Source organism: Sinohyriopsis cumingii, chromosome 4, assembly GCF_028554795.1.
Source record: "Sinohyriopsis cumingii isolate HCF-2022 chromosome 4, ASM2855479v2, whole genome shotgun sequence".
Lineage (NCBI taxonomy): Eukaryota > Metazoa > Mollusca > Bivalvia > Unionida > Unionidae > Sinohyriopsis > Sinohyriopsis cumingii.
Window position 1 is genome coordinate 94041726 of NC_142964.1, and position 22551 is coordinate 94064276.

Genomic DNA, 22551 nt, shown 5'->3' on the forward strand with positions numbered 1-22551 from the left:
ATCCAAGTTACAGGAATGGACAATATGGGGCCATAATTCCATTTAATGTCATAAAATGTTGGAATTTTGAGCTCTTTAAAGGTCTGATCTACATAAAGCTGCAGATCAAATTTAGTCCAACAATCCAGCATATTGAGGGGTTAAGCAAGAACCCTATTGATTGCAGGTTCAAAAGGTCAAACATGAAGGTCACTGTGACTGAAAGAAAAATAATGGCTTCTACACAAAAACACCATTTCTTAACCATCGAGTTACCAGTGTGGAAAGGTTTTCACTTGGGTAGTATGGGGAAAAGTCATGTAGATTTAGGAGTCAGTGGCCAAAACAAAAAATATAATTTCTGCATCAGGCAAAACAAAATAGGTTTCCTATTGTACTGGTATTAAAATTAGGGTAGGTAGAGGGTTATATTATAATGATTAGTGTATATAATGTACTAAGTGCTTCAGAGTATTGAGCAAAACCCTTACTTAGATGTACAGATCAGTGTCTGGATTTTTTTTAACCATATGGTTGGCAATGTGAAACAAGGATGGTCAGCCAACCAGAAACACTTTGAGGTTGGCTTGCACTTGGGCTAAGGCAAAAGCCTATTAATTTGGGGGTCAAAGGTCAGTGTGACTGAAAAGCTGTTGTTGTTGGGTTTAACACCATTTTTCAGCACAAGATAGGCTATACATGGCTGCCAGTATAAATGGTAGAGGAAGAACCTGGGAAAACCCTGAAAAGAACCACCAACCCACAAGCTACTGGCAAGCTTTCTCACACAGCCACATTGGCCGAACCCAAGACTCGAACCCACGCAGACAGATGTGAGATAGCAATGATCTGTAACAGTGAGACTTTAGACCACTCGGGGGCTCCTGACTGTGAAAAGAAAAAGAGTTCCTACACAATAACAGTACTATACCACATTCTGGACCACTTTGTGGATGGCTTGCACTTAGGGTACAGAAGAAGTCTATTGATTTTAGGTCAGATGTAAAGGTCATTGTGAATGAAAGAAGAAAAATAGTTTTTGCACAATAACATTAGTTCTAAATCACAGACTTGGACCAAACTGTTGATCACTTGCACTTGGTGTAGTGAAGAAACCTGATTTTGGGATAAAATGTCAAAGGTCAAGGTCATTGTCTCTGAAAGAAGCACAACATTTTCACTTATGGTCCAAGTACCTTAGCAAATGCTAGCAGATGACTTACCCATTGGATAAGAAAAAAGCCAATTGATTTTGATGTGAAAAGGTCAAAAGTCATTATGACGGTCTCTTCTTTTGCTTTAAAACTTGACTATGCACCAGTGTTTGTGGAGGGCTTGCACCTAAGGACAGTGCCTATTTTGGGATCAAAAGTCAATTTTGTTCTGCAGTAAGTTCTTTGATCAATCTTTGTGGATGGCGTGTAACCAGGGTAATAAAGAAATCTATTGATTCTGGGGTGAAAAGGTCATAGGTCATGGCAGTGGTTTCTGCACAGTAAGTGTTGGTTAAGTACCTGCACTGAGATATATTAAACAATGATTGGGCATATAATGTGCCATTGGCCCATCATTCTGTGTCAGCTTTGTATAGAAACATTGATTCAGTGAAAGCAGTTTCATTTTCTGTACCTTTTACAGTGGTGTGGAACCCATGGGAAGAAAAAGCTCGAGGGATGGCAGATTTTGATGAGAAGGAATACAAGACTATGCTCTGTGTAGAAGTGGGTAGTGTATCCAGTCAAGAGACCCTCGGTCCTGGGGAGCAAAAGGAATTTTCTCAAGTTATAAGTGTTGCCCCAGCTGAATGAGTACGTGGACAGAATATCAAGTTATGACAATCTGTAGATTTATTACATGCAAATTGGATATCTCAATCACATAAGGGACTAGATAGAGGGGATGGTATTTAGTTATGTACAAGTAGTACACATTTTAATTGGTATATGTAAAAAGGCAGCTTATATTTGCAAGTTTCAGTGTAAATTTAATGTCTCAGCTGCAGTGAGTGATCTTTTTACCTTTGCATCTGTGATTCTTTCAAGTCACCTATTTAAAGGTCACAGACCATAGTCTTAACATTTTTCCTTGTACATCAGATTTGCATTACATGATTAAAAGTAATTATACTCGCACAAAAAGAAAAGAAAATTCTTGAGTGTAAAGATGAAATAATAATTTAATTACTCAAAATAGAAGCATACAATGCTTCTACCTCCCCTTTGCTAAGATTTCCCACCTATAGAGGATGCCAACCAGAAATGACGTACATTTATTCCCACAAGACGAAGTACATGCTTCTTCTTGTCGAAAAATAAAACACTATAAACTATGGATAGGGAACATGTAGATGAAACTATTGAAAGCAAATTTACTGTTCAGTCTTGTATGTATGAGCATATGCCAGCCAACAAGAAAGAGGAAGCTGAATCATTGGATTCTGAGTCTGACCCAATAGACAACAAGTAACACGGGCACAATGAAGTAAATAGAGTTGGGAATGCTGATTGGTATGCCACTGTCACTGTTTTATATATTTATTAATAGTAAATTATTCTTTGCTTTTTATATGTTGAACTACAAGAGAAGAAAATAAGAATTTTTTACAACTGTTTTTTATCCACAACTCAACAGCGTGTCCCACAATGTAATCAAATCATACATGATCCTATCTCAAAACCCCCAACCCAGTTTATTGAGCACTATATGAAAACTAAGCTCAGTGATTATTTGAATGTAACTGAATAAATTTACCACTTCAGTTTCTGGTAGTAATATTTTTTACATTTCAATTAAGTTTTTATCTATTAAATTTCAGTCTGAAATTCTGAAAGGACTAGATATACAACCTAGGAAAGCTTTGTTTTTTTGCAGAAAGACTGCACCAGACACATTGAGATTTTTAAAATAAGGTGAATTAAAGTAAAAACAACCCACTGTGCTTATGTGTGTGTGTGTGTGTGTGTATATATATATATATATATATATATATATATATATATATATATATATATATGACTGATCAGACTTGTATACCTATTAAGATAAACATCCCAGAGTAATACCTCATATTTGTTTTTTGGGGTTTTTTTTAACCCTTTTGGGTTCATATTGGTTATAATAATGCTAAATAAAGAATTCGATCAAAGTCTACACTCTGCACGTATACACAAGCAGAATGTTACTGTTGGCATAAATGGGACAACTTTCCCATCCCTCACCCTATTCGATCCCACAGCTTCAATCCACCTTTTTCCAGTAAACAGAGTCTTTCGGAAAAATAAAGAACCCTTTTGTCCCATCATCACTCTTTTGGTTATATCCATATGCAAGACAGTGCATCATATTTGCTGTAGAAAACCACAATCATTGATATATTACATCAGCATTTACACAAGGAAATTAAACACATGAATGGCTAGGTTGAATAGAGGGGATAAATGTACGTCATATCAGTTTTTGGCATGCAGAAACTATCAATGGTTTATGAAGATTGACGAATATTTTTTCATTTAAATAACATATTTATGGTGTATGTACATAACAAATGTGTTTCTCTTACGACTATAATAATATCACAGTTTTGTACAATATATGTAGCCAGTGACCTTTAAGTCATTTGTGAAGTTAGATGCCATTTTTCTGTTTGTAGAGTTTTTAAAATATAGGTAAAATTTCAACAACGAAATAAAATGATTTTTTTATGGATGGATACAAGGACAAAGTACTTAATACTTTGAACAGCACTCATTCAAGCTGGGACATGGAAAAATGTAAATCTTGATATTTGGACAAAACCAGTCATATATACCTAAAAAGTAAGCTTAATTTTAAATGAGTCTGTATTTAATTTGGTTTAATGTTTATTCACCTTTAAACACTGGCAGTGAGGTCAAATTCGAAATTGATCAAGATGGGGAAGCTAAGCAATTTGTTATGACTTCAGATTTAATATTTGTTGTAAAGACCAATTTAACATGACAGATATTTTGTTTTTAGCTCTATTTGTCATATACCAGGAGCAAGTAGAAATTACGGGATGGCCTGTTGTCCATTATCTGTCCATCAGTGTAACACTTTTCTTTTAAGGAGCAAAACTCAGACCATTCCATATTATGCTAGAGTGCCATAAAACCCAAGGATTTTTTTTTTAAGGGCCATCAACCCACTAATTACTGATATTATATTTATTCAATAAATCTCAGGATTTATTGGTAAAAATGAAACTTCTGAGATCTCATCAGCATAAAGTTGTGCATCAGACTTTGATAAGGTCCAACAATCCTGGATAAAGTTATACCACAGAAACCAAATATAGGAGGACAGGAAATCAAGGACCATACATTGAATAAAAGATTGTGTGGAAAGGTGAAAGTCAAAATCATTCAAGGTCTTATCTGTTTGAAGAGGAAAGCCAAATTTAATTGAATTCCAACAATACTTGGTGGGGCCCCGAGTGGCCAAGTGGTCTAAAGCGCTCTCCGTTACGGATCACTGCCATCTCACCTCTGTCAGCGTGGGTTCGAGTCTCGGATTCAGCCATTGTGGGTATGTGAGAAAGCTTGCCAGTAGCTTCTCGTGGGTCGGTGGTTCTTTCTGGGGTTTTCCCTGGTTATTCCTCCACCATTAATACTGGCCGCCATGTATAGCCTATCGTGTGCTGAAAAATGGCGTTAAACCCTACAACAACAACAACAACAACAATACTTGGTAAAAGTTTTTGTACATAAAATCTGCACATAGAGCAGTCAGGGTCCATCACCCTCTTTTGAGTCTAACTCGACAGTGGTTTCAGAAATATAAAGCTGCATGCAGTAACTGGTTGTAATTATAAAACAAATACTTGGTTAAATTGTATTATGGAAACCAAACATGGAAAAAATAGTTTATCAGGGACCGCAGTTTTGTAAAGGATGAAGTTTAACACTGGAAATCAAACACAATTCAAGTCTGTCTCATCAGCATAAAGCTGTGTCTCAAATCTCATTTAACTTAATAATCCTTGTTATGTGATGGAATGAGGTTACCTTAGCCCTTTTTATCCCTAATTACAGACCTGCCAACCCTAACAAGACTTCAGTAAGGCATTGGATTTGTTCTAATTTAGACCAACTTTCAGTTATGTGTAACAAGACATCATGTACTGCTGTTGTTGAGTTGGAATAGATGCACTTAAAAGTTCATAAGTATGATTTGAGATTGATGCAGCAATGGTAAACATTATGTTCAACTAAAAAGTTTGTAAAATACACTTGGACCTTAATAGTTAACTCCAGTAGATTCACAAACTGCAGTTCCAAACCATATATAGCTCAATGGCTTCCTGCTCTCTAACTCAACTCGACGTAACCCTTGGCTTTTCCTTTTCAATTTCACATGGTGATAGCAATCATCTCTCCCACCATGAGACTATTCAAGTTAACACATGATGTCCAATAAACATAATAGTTGACCTTCCTGCCTTTTGCTCCAAAAATATGAATATTCCCTTGATATTCATTTGTACTATTAAAACTTTTTAACAGGCTTATTGCCCCTTTCATCTTGAACATTATCGCTTGTTGGGGTGCCATTTTTAGAAAATTCTATAAGCAACAGCTTGATCAAGCAGATGTTTTGGATAAATAAATATGCACACTTTAAAGCATCTGAGGTACTCCTGTAAAGTTAGTCTGGTTCCCTGACCAACTCACTGAATCTAAAATGAAACCCGGATTCAAATCAAACAAAGAGAAGCCAGAATCCAGATTTTATTGCAGCAATCATATTTCTACAAGTTTTGCTTTTATTTTGCAAGTCCTTATTTTAAGGAACATTTTCAAAAGAATTATGGTCATATGCTGGCAGGTCTGTAATTATGCTGATGGTGGGGTCTTTTAGAGCTAAGTTCAAATGCATGCATATTTTCAGCAGAGTTGCCGTATCTTGGCAATCTTACACTTGGGACTTGTTATATGGCATTTGTTTATCAATTGTAACCATATAAAACATAATGCTATATTGTACTTGTTTTAAGCAATTTTTGAGGAAATGGGACCAGACACCAAACATACTGAACCAATTAGTTTAGATTATTATCATCAGTACACAAGTCAATTGTAACCTAAGATAGGTTATAAAAGGCTACAAGATAAAAAGGTTTATTATAGACATTTTAACTTTTGTTAAAGTCACTGAAGAAATATCATAGAACTAGCCCCAAGTACCAGAACACCAGGATCTAACAACTCTGAAAAACATCTTGACATCATTTCTCAAGTCCCTACCATCAGTATAACTAGGGATTTTGTAGTTTATATGGTAAATTCACCCATGGTGGTTAGCAGAGCAGGTAATAAGGAGCCATAACTCTTCTAAATAATGTACTGAATCGCTAGAAATCAAACTAATTCAAGGTCTCATCCAGAGAAAGCTGCATGCCAAACTTAATTCAAATCCAGCAAGTATCATAGTCATGTTCTGGCAACCACAGTTAGCAAGGAGTTAGTAATCATGAAGTAATCATGAGTCATAATTACTTCAAACATGATGATGTGAAAAGCTGAAAATTGAATGAAATCAATTAAGGTCTCAGCAACAGACAGCTGCATGCCAAACTAGATTTGATGTCCAAAATTCATCGTTGAAATTATTTTGCATAAGATAAAGTAACTTTATCTACTCGGCTAAAGTAACCGTATCCACTCGCTTATAATTAGAGTCCATTATCAAACTGCACAGACCCAGATCTGCCATTCCATAATGTGCTGGAAGCTCTATGTCTATATAGTTTGTCGGAAGTAATCAGCAGAACAAAAATAGACCCTGATTTGTCAGTGCATTTTGAGATGGCAGAGAGGGTATATGTTTGCAGTTGAATTTGACTTATGGGTATAGTTTGTAAGTAAATCAACAGGGGCCATAGAATTTCACTATCTGGTGACATAAAATCCTGAAAATTAAGCAGTCTGGTTGATTTGAATTCCTTTCAATTACTCCATCTCGAGGAAATGGAATTGCTGACGGCAAGTAGACAACTTTATTGATCGAGGCCATAATTACAGCATACAATATTATGACAGTCTGTTTATGATTTAAGAATTTTATTTATGTAACCTCAGAATAACAAATTTGTAAGACTCAAGCTGCTGTCTGCATGTGATTTCTAGAATGCAAATAGCACTACTGTCATGTACATGGTAAAACTATACACATGTATTCACAATACATTCCCTATGAAGAAAAAAATTAAAATAACTCAAAAGAATTTTATGCATATACTTGGCATTTTAGTTGAAATATTCCACAATTCACACATTAGTTCTACCAATATCAAATGTAATTACATATTGTTTAAAAATACATGCTCAAGTTAGGAATATATGAATGTAGCACATATAAAAACATATTTTCACTATGTGCAAAAAAAATAAAAAATGCCAACATAAAATCTGCAGAAGTCAAGGCTTGATAAGATGTTGCATGAGCTTGGATTCAACAATGGCAAAGTTTGGATTGAAAGAGAACCCATTGTAATAGAAAGGGATTTAAGTCGGAAAAGGATCTATGTCTCTATAACACCAAGCATGTAAACAAACACTATGCACACCATTCATTGTAAGATTGAACCTACAAAGCAATTCAGCCAAGTTGATTATGATTACCAAAAAAAAAAAAAACAGATTTTCGTAATTGTAAAACTTGAAGAGCCTAACCAAGGGTCATGAGTTTTTTCCTACTCTTCCCATTGACACAATTATGTAACAGGTCTGTTAAACCTGGTTCACCAGTTTTGCAGTCAGGCACAATTACCATTAGGCTACAAGATTTGGACTAGTTACACTGGTTAGTGTATGGCCTTGTATACTTATAAAGCTTCACTATTATTTTATTCAAAATAAAATAGAGATCTATATCCAAACAGACTACTAATTGTGGCATGAGAAATAAAGTGACAATAACATTGGTATCATACCAATGATAATATCACCACTCTCCTCATAAACTACTTATATATTTAAGTTCATAACTCCTTTTTGAGTTTGATGTCTTGTCAAAAGAGGGGCATAATCTCGCTACACATGTATCACTTTATTGCCCTGTCTGAACCAATCTGATGTGACAACAACTTCTGGAACAACTGTTAATGATTTTTCTTCTACTGAATACTTTGAGGATACCAAAGTACATATAATAGCCTAAATAAACAAGTGTTTCAGACAACTAAACTGACACTTATTCAAAAGAAAATATTAGAGCTAAAGGGATATAATTATACAGTAAGAGAATATACACATGTTCAATCTTGTGTCATATTATTTTTTAAATTATTTTGTGTGGCATAACAACGGAAGACTGTTAACTTTAACTCAAGGGAAGTAACTCTAACATAACATTACCTCTCTAGTCCACCTAGTACAAAGTCTGGACATGAAATCCAGATAAAAGCAAAATATTCTTTGACGCATTCAGTTTACTGGCAGGTCAACTGCTCTGACAATTGATCTGGATATGATACTGCAAACTGATTTATTGTAAACCTGAACAAAGCAAACTGATCTATTTAGGAGTATTATTCCCCTTAAAAACTGGTGGCTTAAAATCCCTGAAAACTGATTTAGGTATGTGGGGAAGCAGTGGGGAAAGAACTCCAGGGGATCCATAGCTCATGAGTTTGGCCATCTTGGTTTGCTGGATAGATCTCTTCATGGATTTCTTGATATTATCTGAGCTGGTGTCTGCTATGTCTGGTGTAGCTTCAGTTGATTTTCTTTTTGAAACTGGAGTGGACTGATCCATTGATGAAGTAGAAATGGTACTTTTCTGCAGGAGAACAGAATAATTCATATGTTGTAAAACATTAACATTAATAGGCATGATATATGTAACCTCACATCACAAATATCAACCATGTATGCCTGGCAAGTTTGGATCTGTTTATGATTTCCCACGTTTACCTGCCATGGTGAAATGTACACTTTTAATGATCAATTCATGACACTTTATCAACGTTAGTAAATACCATGTGTTGCAATCATGTGTACAATGGTATTTAATAGTTTAACTTGTTTCAGATTTATTAAATATTAACAAATGATTTTCTCCACAAAACAAGATTATTTATTAACAAGATAATTTATTTCTAAACATGACTTTCAAAGGTTCTTAACAGATTCTTGTTAAATATACACATTCAATTTATCTAGGCTACTTTTAAAACAATATATTCACAGAGTATTACTGAAATATGATAACTACTAATGCATGTATACCTTGCATGGTGACAGTCATTTATTTATTTCCAAGATCTTGTAAATGTAATGCTGCATAGCAACTTTGGATGTAATTCAAGAAAAATAATATATGCAAACTGAATCACAATAAAAAAATAAATAATTGATGTAACTCGTATCACATTTGTTTTAAGTGTTCATGCCACAATCCCTATTCAGAAATACATTTATGGTATGCATTGTGTTGATCTGTTTCATGATGGTGTTCATTACCCAGTACTAGTTTCTACAGTTATTTAGACTTGAATAATTTGAAAATATTATCAGTAAATTAAATATTAATCACCACAAAATGAAGTGTTCATCAATTTGGTTTACCATGGGTTTTTATTCAGCAAAGGTATTGCTGCCATTTTTTTGTGCAAGTCCAAATGAACATGTATTTGTGTTATATTTTGTATTTACTGTAAAAACACTGTTTGATGCAATAAATATTCTGATTTAATTTGTATTTTCCTTTTCTATAAGTAAGATTTAATTCCATGTTATATTTCCCAAGTCATCTGCCAGTGTACATGGGCTGATGAACCCTTGGCTTGTATAGGGGCACTCAAGTTAACAATCTTTTTGATCAAGCTGCCTATATCAGTTCCATGTAGAGTTCTACAATTTCCTGTTGCATATCTGACCCAAATCCTATAGTTTTGTAAAGGCAGCACAATTTGTTTTCCATTGTGACAACCCTTTCATCAAATCTTGAGTTTGATAGTTCATTGCCCAGTAACAGAGGGTAGTTACTTGAACTCACAGTGATCTTGCTTAACAGCTGCATCCTTTAATAGATTTCATGGCCTGTATGATCAAAGTGTTACTTACAGAGCCCAAGCTGAGTCTCCACATAAAATACCCACATATGACAGTCAAGACATGAAATCATCATCAGATGATAGTTATACTGACTAGACACCAACTGAAGATTTCACACCTTTATTTGGTCACTCAAATGATGGAGACTATTTCTTGGGCTCTGCACCTGATGACAGTAGATAGTAACATTTAAAATATACTGTATCACAAAAATGGGGACTTGACTCATAGTTTATTTGTAAGACATGTGGAATTAACATGTTAAAAGAGATTGTGAATTAGATTGTTCAGAATTACTATTCTGACACCAGTACTTAACCTATAATAGAATGTAAATTTTATAATATAAATAGATTTAAAATGTCAAATATGAAGGATTTCTATGGATTTTATAATGTGAAGGTGGTCAAATAGTAATTTGTTAAATTAGTTTGTTGCATATTCCACTCAATAATTTAACTGTATTTTCACTAGTTTTGTCTTTAATGTTCCTATTTATCTTTTTACAGAGTTCGACTTTATTATTTTTCCAAAGTGAAACTCGAATTCAATGATGATAAGTCACCCCTTCAAATGGATCTGACTTGCTAATTACAACCCAACTTAAAGGAGGATCAAAGAGAAATTAGCATTCTTCAGCCTTAAACTGTGGAGGGGGGCAAATTATAGCCAAGGACATATGGTACCAACTCTTGGTGCAGACAGAATACTTAAATTTCAGCTTGCAAATTTGCATATTTCTACAGCTGGTCATTTAGATGTAAGATTGAATTTATCATGGACAGTATCTAATTAGTGGATTTGTATGAAAAAAATACTCGAAACCTGTCCACATGACAGATGCAGCTGTTAGTTCAGTGCAATTAAAGAGCAAAGTTCTAAGTGAAAAGGGGCCATAACACCACAATATTTTGCAAAAATACCAATCAAAAATCAAACCTGACTTAGATTTACTACCTAATATAAAGCACAATGTTAAATTTGGTTGAAAGTCCTGAAGTTCTTAATACATTACCTAACAGAAACTGAAGAGCAAAGGTCAGTCAAAATGGGCCAAAAGTTTGTAAAATTGTGCTTAAAATGATGAAACCAAACTTTACCTTTTATTAAAGCTCAGGATCAAATTTTATCCTCATTTATTTTCCCCTATAAAAGTTTTTCACTGGATATGAAATAAATGGGCAAAGTGCTTTGTCAAACAAGGGCCACAACTCTTTACAGGCGCGAACCAAATTTGATTTTAATTTAGATTCAGATTTTATTTTTCAACGTAGCTGTAACAATTTTCCAGTCATATTGCTACAATGTCTGCAGTGTGGCAGTTTAAAGTGATGTCTAGCTCTGGGGCATCATGCTGCAGACATGTAGCATCATGTCCCATCCTGTCACATTATCCTGACACCAGGCAGACCAGTCCTAACACTAACCTCTTAATGCTGAGCACCTAGTGAGGCAGCTGTTAGTACCATTTTTAAAAGTCTTTGGTATGACTCAGCTGGGGTTCAAACCCACAACCTCCCTCATCCGGGGTGGATGCTCTAACCACTAGGCCACCGAAGCTGTCCGGATATATATATATATATATATATATATACACACACACACACACACACACACACACAGAAGATTACAAAGACAACACTGAAATTACAAACAAAAGCGTGCTGAAAATAACTAAGGGTAAGGAAACATTGTTGAGACTTGTTTTCTTGCAGTTTCAAAAGGCAAGTTTTTAGAGCACTCTTGAATGAAGTCACTGTGTCTTAAGTTTGATAGGCAATTCATTCTAGGTAGATGAGCCTTAGTATGCAAAAGAACATTGTCCTTAGGACTTGGTTTTCAAAGTTGCAATAATAAGAATATGAGTGTCAGAAGAGGAGTTTAAGTATCCAGAACTGTGTGTTGTTCACATGGGTAAGGTCAGATAGGTATTTTGGACTTGTAGAAGTCGACGAAATGTAGCACGGATAACAGACTTTGTGTTTTAAGTGAATGGGTAGCCAGTGGAGGGTAAAGAGCTATGGGGAGAAGTGCTCAGATCTTTGTACATCTTCATATGATCACGATCAAAAGCAAGGTGATCTGACACCACCTCTCGCTCTTACGCAGATATGATCCACATACCTTTTAACTTTTCTTTTATTCCTTCCCCTTTATTTGCTACAAATTATGTAATGAGCATGATAATACTAGGCACGTCTGCTTTTAATTCAGTGCAACAGCACAATAAATACTGCAAGTTAGATATGCAAACACGTTCAACGCTGAATTAAGTTCTCACAGAAATGCTTGCTGACATAGCTATTGTGGTAGCTTGACATATTTCACATTTGAATGCAACAGGGTAAAATGCATTTACGATTACACTTAAACCAAACTCAAAGATGAATCTAAAACACAAATTTCACTTGAAAAAACTTATTTCATTGATATTTATTTATTAAAGGGCAACTTATTTAATTGGTATTTATTTATTTAAGGGCTGCCTCCAATAGGCATTAGTGACATTTTCATTGATTTAAATTTTGTTGAATAGTATTTTTTATGGTGCACTGAGAATGTTGTTTGGAAAGAAAATTTAACAAAATACATGAACTCTTATTAAAAGTTGAGAATTTCATAATGTTGGTTTAAATTTCCAGGTACTATCTACCATAGTAAACAATAAAACAAACGATATATCAAGATTTCAGTTACCAATTTTGATTGTAATTTTCTTCATGTTCAACAAGTAAGAGTTAAACTTTTGGGTATTTTATAGTTAAAAAGAAGGGATACACACCTGACACATTGTTATAAGCTGGTTCACAAATTATCAAGGGAGTGGTGTTATGTACATTTAGTTTGTTAGTTAGTGAAAGATTATTTGGGATTTAATTTGCAATGTCATAAGTTAATTTGTTTTACATTTTCACTTTGTATTTTAGAGAAATAAAATTATTTGTTGAATTTTACAAAGCTTGTTCCTTCTCATTCTTTTGTATTACTTATTTTAAGACCAAAGAGTTATAATAGTGGTGTACCAAATTTGATTCAATCCGAGTCCTCCAAAAATTACTGAGTAGAAATTATGTTTGTAACAGGCATTATAGGATAGTATGGTACATGAGGGGATGGATGGTAATGAGTTACACTATATGCCCTTCCATAGAAAATAGTAAAATTAGTGAAATCAAGACAAAATTTAAGTTCCAATCTGCCATCAATAGTGATCAAATTATATCAAGGCATAGATCTGTACTTTTCTGCCATGGTTTAAGTTGTGAGCTTTGAAATGTGTCATTACTATGCAGATGCCCCAACCAATATGATACAACTCAAATACAATGTTATTATGGTAATTCTCAAAAGGAGACCACAAGTTCTTAAAATTTTGTTTGGAAAAACCTTTGAGACAGGCATTCCTAATGAAATGTAAAGCTGCATACCAAGTTTGCTTTTAATCCATGAAAGCCTTAAAAAAAACATGTTGAGTGGAACTAAAATCTGGGATGAAAAGGAATGGAACTGTTGGACATGGGGTAACACTATATGCCTATCTATAGATATGGTAGTGAAATAAAACATGAAGTACCTGTGGAGTTATCCTGCTTTGGGGGTTCTGCTTCCTTGTAATCAAGTCCGTCAACTTTCCCTGAGTTGAAGCCAGGAAGTTTTTCTTCTCCTATTAAACCAAAATAAAAACATTAATGGAATGTTTTCATCTCTCTTACAATTTATCTATGTGTGTTTGTTTGTTCCTCCTATAGGTCTCCTTCATTTTTAACTGTCAATTTGTTTTCTTTAGCATGGTAACTCACCACAGTCTGTGACATATGACCAGATTCTTCTTTGTAAGATTAATTCAATGCATAACTCACGATTTGCAAGAATTGCTTTGAGAAGAAGCATTCGTACTCTGTAATATTTCTTGAATAAATCTTCATTCCTCAAATAGGGTCTCAAACATTACAAATCATCAACAAACACAAAGAGCAGACAGTATTCAGTCGGGTAAATCCTTGCCTACTGCTTTATTATGATGATGTTCTTATGTGAAATCTTATCAGGAGTAATTTAATTCAGTAGAAAAGAACACTATATAAATTTATTCCACTGAAATGAGCAATATGCCTGTTTTATGGTATTAATTTTTCTATGAAAATGTCAAATGTGTACAAAAATTTGTTTTATCAATGTAAGTTCATGTTCATACTGAGATTGTAGAAAAATGCAATTCTGATCATAAAGAGGTACTTGGGAGACTGTCATTCTAATATGTAACATTTGCAATTTCCCTGCCCTGTCCAACTTAAAAAAACTGAATACTCTGTAAGAATCTTATATCATAACTAAATTACAGTAACAGTTTACAAATTTGCCTATATCTCACAAAAAATACACGATGTATTAATGAACAAATATTTTTTTTGAGTGTTCCTTTGATTTTCTGTTTGGTACCTTTACATTCATTTTCGGTTGGAATTTTTTAATTTTTTTATTCATTTTAATTAATTTTCAGTGGATCTTCATTCACTTTTCACTCTACATTTGTCTAATATTTTATAAATATAAGGTCTGGCAACTGTCAATGCTAGAGCAAAGCTGTCACCTTAAATAGGTATACTGACCATAACAGAAGAATATGGCATTATAGGCAAACATTATGCAGACCTTGCATGTATTCTGCATTTTTTCTAACATCATTCTCTGTGTGGAGTTCTGTGGCTGGTTGGTAAAACTGGTGAACTCGGTGCTGGCCTCCAACAGTAAGAGGACATGAGACCTAAAGTTACTCTTATCCATCAGATTACTGATACAGACTAACCGTCCCTCAACCAGAAGATCCTCCACACCATGACCCTGAAATAGAACATAAATTTGTACATGATCAGAGTGATGTTTGTTTCTTTTTGCGACATGTGTGATCAGTGTTTTCTGTTGTTGCTTTTTTTGTTAAATTTCATTAAAAAATGATTTTCTAACAAAAACTAATAGATAACCATGCCAATTTGGTTTATGAACTGCTGACACTAGTAATTCCAGTTTGCAATTATCTTAAACTCTGCATACCTAGACTGTACGAGTTTGAATGACTATAGAACAATGGATGTTGGCAATAACATACCATTAGTGACTGACAAATGGCAACTCCGACATGACATTCTGAGCATGTAAGTGTAATTCCTTATTTCTCTACGTCTTTGAACCTTGTTTATTTTCTGACACCAATAATGTAACTTCCCAAAATAATTTTCTAATGCCCTGTAATTTTTGGACAATGTTTTACAACAAAATGTTTTCCTGATCTTCTGTTTCCAGACACAATCTAAGGAGATCTGGCATACGGTTTTCAAGGAAAAGTCTCAGTCCATCTGCTGGTAATTTAAAAGAGAAAGTTGATTTCCACGAATGTGACTAGGTACCTAAATGTCTGGAAAAAAATACTTGTACTTACTTTATAAGAAATATTTAATGATTATAAACTTACCTATAAAAATCTAAAATAATGTAAAATCCTTTGTCACTTGTCATTTAATATGGCTGCCATTTTGTGCAAACTGTGATGTGACAGTGTCTATGTCTAAAAGTGAAGCCTGGCATGTGGATCAAATATGCGTAATATAGTAAATGAACAACAATGCCAAAGATAACAGAATATGCACTTCATCATACATTCAGTGCTCCAGTAAAGTCCCATATTCAGTTAACTGTGAGTGCTTATTTTGTGCAACTCAGTTGTGGCCACACTCTAGAGAGATTGCATAATTAGTATGATCAAAGTTTCATTTCACTCCTCAGAAAAAAGACCCCAACTTACTGAATTATCAGTGGTCTCTCAGTAACCTTGTTACTTGGATATCATACTTTCATGAATATATACCTTGATAGTTCATAATTATGGGGAAAAGAAACTGTAATGCTTGCCATGAGGATAAATTCATGGGCTTGTTCCAAATGGCACTAGACAGTGACATTTATAGGAAACTGTGAATCATAATAGTTGGATTAGACTTCATTTTCTTTTTACACAGTGATGAAATGTTAGTTTTTGTACTCTACAATCACTAATTATATAGTAAAAGCCATTGAGAGATTATTAACATGGTAGTTCCCTCGGAAAAGACAAAAAGTCGACGCTTCAATACATGTAACACTGGTGGGTGGAAATACATCAAATACAACAACCAAGGAAGTAGTGTATGTTTTTCATTCAATACCCAACACTTAATGAAAGGAATATTTGCTTCTTTCACTTCATGAATGGACTAGTTTAATATGACCAAGTTACTTGCATCGAGATGTTTTGATGTACCACACAAATTTTCATGTGTAGGTAAAAATGGGCCAAGATATGGTGGGTGTAATAAACAAACAGTCGAAAATACAAAAGTCACCCATTTGTAAAACTGACCTAGTTTTGGTATGGCTGAGTAAACATACACCAAGATGTCTCCACATAACAACTTTCATGTGTAGATGAAATAGGATCGAAGTTATTGAGGGTGTAGTGAATGAAGAGCTGAAAATGCAAAAGTCATTCAAGTATGCAAATTAGGTCACATTGGTCTAAATTTTGCATGACTGAGATTCTATTTTCCATATGTATCTACACACCAATTTTTATGTGTGTAGGTAAAATGGGGTCCAATATATTGAGGGTGTAATGAATGAACAGCTGAAAATATGAATGTCACTCAAGCTTGCAAACTAGGTCATAGTTACCTACTTTTGGTGTGGATGAGTTACTTTTATCCAGATCACTTTATCTCCAATCTCAAACAGTATTTACATCATTATGATACACGGGTGCTGTTATACTGATGATGTAATAATGTAGTGTACATGATTTTACAAAGTAAATGTCCTTTTAGTTGAGTTTTTTTGTGTGCAAAAACTAAAATAGAATTTTAATGTTGCTGATGATGCAGCTAATGCCACTGAAAACTGATATATAACATACTGTTATTGGCTAACAAAAGCAAGACAGTAAATTATGATAACCTTTATACCAGTCCAGAATTTAATACCCAGTACATTGCCCTGGTAATCTGCACAGTACACTATGTCTGGAGTCCGCCCACTGAAAACAGAGAAAGAAAAATACAGACTGGTTATCTTTTGATCTACCTCCACTGCATAAAAGGCATCTGCCATCTTCTGGTTCACCTTTCAGTTGCACTGGAATTTTGTAAATTGATAACTTTTGCATAAGACATCCCACAGAACAGCTTTTATATTATACATATTCACCTGCAGTATATAGAAATTTGTGCACAGTAATGATATATTAATTCTGTAACTTGTGTATTTTTTTCAGTCTTTAATGTATTCTGTTTGAAAAAGAAATTTATCTGGTTTCTTTATACAATGGTTAAAGTGTAATTTTAAATACTCTGTAACAAATGTGGAAAATTCTGTCTTCCATTGGTACCATAAAAACCATGAAAGTAGTCACACCTAACTGTAATTGCAAGTGGGACATGTAGCTTTATTTTATTGTGGGTTTAATGCCATTTTTTAAGCACATGATAGGTTATACTTGATGGCCGGTATATTTAGTGGAGAAAACCCTGGAAAACCACCAAGCAATAGGAAGATACTGTAGCAATTTTTCAGATACCAAACTCAAACCCATGTGGACAGAAAGTGAGATGTCAGTGATCTATAAAAGCAAGCGTCTTAGACCACTTGGCCACCCAGGACCCTTGACATATAACTTGAATCAAGACAGTCAATGCATTTTTACCTTTCTGATTGTGCTGCCACGACCACCTTGATGACGATTCCAACAAAATCTACTTCTTCATATGCTGGTTTTCTTCTCAAGTCCTCCACTGTCGACACCTGCAGTGGAAATAATGACCATACAGTCAGAACAGAAACAATCCCTAATCTGACAATATGGAACAGACTGAAACTTGCTGGGCAGTATTTTATTTTACTACTCACAATTTCGTACACAATATATAGAAATGACCAAAACAATCTAGACTTTTGGGGCCTTTTTTCATAAATTTCCTTTCCAGGTATATATAGACTGATTTTGGATTTCAAAGCCCCAATTTTACATTAATGGAAATCAGCAGGTTTCAATATCTCAACTAGATATAAACATGTATATACAACAGCATTCATAATCTTGTTTAAATCTGCATGTCACCTGAGCAGGCTGGGTCCTTTTGTACTTAATTAAATTATTAACTGGTACAGAATAACCCTACATAACTAAGGTATGTTATATATTATTAACATTGCACAACGTAACTTTTGTTAAAAGCTGTTCAGAAGATTCATTACAAGGTGCAGTCAGTCTTAAGATTGTAGGCATGTATGAATTCCAATAATTTATAAAAAGATGCAAAACAACAAAAAATATTAAGCAAATGCTGTAATATAAGTACATTCCTAATTATGAAGGTATCCTATCAATCTGCCTTGACCACCTTTACATGTAGTTAAACATTTCTTACCTCCCTTGGTTCATACACAAGATCAAGGAAGTTTTCATCGATCTTTTTTCGCTGATATCTGGTGTTCTTTATTGCCGTCAGCTGGACATCATGACCAGTATATTTTGACCTAAATCAAAGATGAGTTTATAATGCCAGATTCCAGTATTATGCAGAAAGACTATTAAAATTAATTGGAGAATACTTTCTAATTGTTTTGCTGGTTTTTTTAATTCATATCTGATAACAATGATCTAAATTTCACCATTTTTCATGTTATACCTTAGTGACACCCCAACTCACATTGTTGATGTCTGCCTAAAAGCCAATGCATAAGCAGCTGGATGCTTTCATTAGAAATTTATTTAATGCTGTTGCATGTTTCTCTAATTTTTGTTATAACCTAGTTTATATTTCATGGCATATCAACATTACTTGTCCCACGTTGAAATGTGTTTATGTCCAAATGTTTTCCGTCAAGAAGTTTTTTGAGATAAAGTTGTTCAAATGTGTTCCATACAAGGAAAAATAGCCATATCTGATAGCAGTTAAGTTTTACAGAACTTTAAAGCTCTGCATGCCATAACATTCAATAAAATGGGATCAAATTATGTTTATTATTTTTAGTAATAATGGCCATATTTATTAGCAGATCATTGCCTGAAAGTCCTTTTATGCTTGGATGCTTTCTATCAAATTTGGGCAAATTAAGTTGAGCTGTTTTTAATAGAAAATATTTCAAGGTTTTTCTGTTTTTGGCCATGGCAGCCATATTTGATAACTTATCATCTGCACAAGCTTGAAAGGCTACTCTGGAAATAAATGCAGCAGTGTTTGCTAAAGATTTCATCTTTTCTTCTTTACATTTTCTATCCATGATCATCAAACATGTGCTCTTGATTGGTGCCTAATCACAATCTTTAAGATATTTCTGTAGGATAATGAAATTGGTCATCTTATACTTCCTAGGCAGTGAGTGCACCCTATTAAATAAGCCAGCTTGGGGTGCACTTGATTCAATCTAAATTTAGTTGTAACAAAATATCTCTGTGGTCCTTTTTTATCAGCCCCACAGGCATTATATAGGCAACTTTCTTGTGACAAAGACAGAAAATTAGGGTCAATGACATAGCATAAAATGATTTTTCATTAAGAAGCTCATTCTGATGAATACTCTTTCTTCATGAAAAAAAAAATCATATTTTCAGGAATGTTTCTTTTAATTTTCATGAAAAAAAAATCATAACTTTCAGGAAGATTGCACTTTTTACACAAAATTTCACTTATCTGTGAAAGGTTTGCACTGACATTCAAATGAACTTTTTCAATAAGTGACATTATTAATTTTTTTGTAACTGATTTTTCACTGAAAAGGAAATGTTCATGAATATTTTGCAATTAATCTAAGTGTCAGTCTATCATTATGGCAATGTCTGCAAGCACTTCTGAGAACCTAATTAAAGGCCAACTGTTTTGCTCTCTGATTTGCACAAGTGTTTGTTGTATGTCTACATTCAAATAAAAGTAGATCTCCTTTGTATTATTATGGTAATTACATCTTAACATCTATCGTATCAAAAGTGTCGAACAAACATGTCACATAATGAACTGCCTTAGGTTCATCATGATTATGATTCTTCCAAAGTCATACCTGCCAACCTCTGAGATGGTGGTAGGAAGTATGTGAGAATTAAAAAAGTGAGTTTATGGTTTTATGAGTATACCTGCCAACCACAAGGCACAAGGGTAATCTTAGTTTTCAGAAAACATAATCTGAGTGTAAAAAGTGTAACCTACCAGTTCTTGGTCTTACAATATACAATAAACTGCATTCAAGATTTAAAAAATCCCTCTTCTAACATTTTTCACAGCTAGTGAACATTCATAAGCAACATCGGAAGAGCACGGTTTGCTTGATAATTATGTCAACTTGTTAACATTAGACTAGTTCTGTACATGGCTGAAGAAATATAATGAATTCAAGCATTAAGTTCTTAAATTGAAGAAACTAGTCTTTTCTCTAGGAATGCTTCATTACCAAAGTGCAAGTACAAACAGAATACTTATATAAGAGTGGTGGGAAAATACATGTATGCATTAAGTTAACTTATTTGAATATGGAAACACTAAACAGCTATAACCTTTTCCAAAATTTTCTCACACCTATGGATTAATGTATAAAAAGCACTAATTTTCCTTTCTGTCTCATAAGAAATGTACCAAAAAGCAAACTCCTTACACAGGCAATTATTAGACATAATCATATCTCAGAAAACTCATAATACACATCTCCCTAGATAACGCAAGCATAACAGGTTCCAAATACACAGACCACAGTATAAGCAAGGGTGCAAGTTACCAATGACAAGGGGGGGGGGGGGGCTGTTAAATGGTTTAATTAAAATTTATTAAATCGCATTGAGAAGAATTGTCAATAAAATACTTTTTTTTAAAGAAGTAGGCCACAATCCTGTGTAAATTACCTTTATTTTCAAGTTAAGCAACCTTTGAAAGATCATTTTAAACATTATGCCAATTGACACAAATCACATATACCTCTGAAAACAGTGTGCATCACAGCTTTTTGCATGCACAATGTAGTGTTATCGTTGATTAACAACAAAAACAAGATTTCCTTGTTCTCACAATCTAAAGACATATAATTCTTGAAAAAACAATTGTCAACATCAAAACTCAATTTGTGAAACAAAAATTATTCTATTAGTAAACATTTGATGCCAATTTCAATGCAAGTAATAGTGAAATTTCTGCTCATCCTTAAGCAAACATGTCATTCTATTTTATTCAAATCTGAATTTCCAGTCATTTTCTGTTCACATATTATAAGTAGACTGCATATTCTCAATTGTAGGACATCCCTTGAATGGGTCAATTGCTCTGAGCAACTCTTGGGACAACAAAACACTTTTTGGAGTCTAAATATCGCCCGACACTAGAAGGTTGGCAATTCTGATAATTTAGTCATGAATTAATGTAGATATAGTAGATTACTAATGTACTATCTCTGAAAACTTCTGTCAGCATTTGTTGGGCAGTGGAGTACAGAATTAACTTGTAGATGCAGACTTTGCTACTCTCAATGGTTCATTAGCAGGTTTGAAGTTGACACAAGTTTCAATAATGTTAAACTTAGTACTCATTTGACAAAGGATTGTACTCCTTTTCAAAATTCTTTGGAGATCCTGTTTAATTTTCCAGGGCACTGAAAATGTTCTCTCTGCATCTGTATTGGTGTGATGGAGCATCAAATGTGTAACGGCCACACTAATAATCATATCAAATCTTGGCATTCATGATGGTAGATAACAGCAGTTGCTTTATTTTAAATCCCACTTCTGTAGTGCTCCCAACTTTATTGATCCAACTATCAAAATAATCATGCTTTTCCTTCCCATGATTATATGTATAAAGCAAACACAGACATCTTTATACTTTGTAGCTGACCACGAACTGACCAATAGCTTCAACAAAAATGACTTCACCATTCTCATTCATGGCAACAAAGTGTTGCAATAGCTATTTTCTTCAACTTGGAACTTCTATTGAAATGGGCTGCTCCATTTCTTGTGCTAATGCAATTTATCCTAACTGGCTCTCCCACTGCAATGCTCAAAGGACTAGCAACACAAATCACCCATGACATTGTCAATCAGTTATAAGTAATGTGTTGAGTGATGGTTGTTTATCTCTTACCATCTTGATCTTTTTATCACACTAATGACAACCAACTGAATGTATAAAATAACCAAGGTGATGATATTCCATGAGCATTAAGACTGGAGTTATGCAAATCACAACTGTCTGCTTTTTATACATGCTATGGGTTAAAGATATATAATGCAGTGTCAAAAAAGGCTCTCTTTCCCTTTATAAATAATATATTTACTGGAAATCCTCTTAGAGGGGTTACTGTGATTTTCATTTGTTTTTGGAGTCCCAAACTCCTCCATGACTTAGCAGGTATGCCAAGTATGAAAAGATCTCTGAAGGTGTTTAGAAAAAATAACCAAATGAAAAAACCTTAAACAAAAACCTTTATGCAA

The 22551-nt window shown here is 34.1% G+C and overlaps 2 protein-coding genes across 3 annotated transcripts in view; one reads left to right on the forward strand and one right to left on the reverse strand.

Annotated features, from left to right (window-relative positions):
* Positions 1-9693, forward strand: part of LOC149801692 (uncharacterized) — a 47166-nt gene extending 37473 nt beyond the window's left edge. For both annotated transcript variants that reach the window (XM_089955957.1, XM_089955956.1), the window contains exon 11: positions 1618-9693. In XM_089955957.1, the coding sequence (XP_089812083.1) occupies positions 1618-1787 (170 nt within the window). In that variant the 3' untranslated portion in view covers positions 1788-9693. The remainder of the gene's footprint in view (positions 1-1617) is intronic.
* LOC149801693 (uncharacterized) overlaps positions 8515-22551 on the reverse strand; it is a 102330-nt gene continuing 88293 nt past the window's right edge. Inside the window, 6 exon segments of the mRNA XM_089956835.1 lie at positions 8515-8778; positions 13630-13719; positions 14709-14897; positions 17040-17118; positions 17785-17882; positions 18509-18617. Of these exon segments, the coding sequence (XP_089812961.1) occupies positions 8515-8778; positions 13630-13719; positions 14709-14897; positions 17040-17118; positions 17785-17882; positions 18509-18617 (829 nt within the window).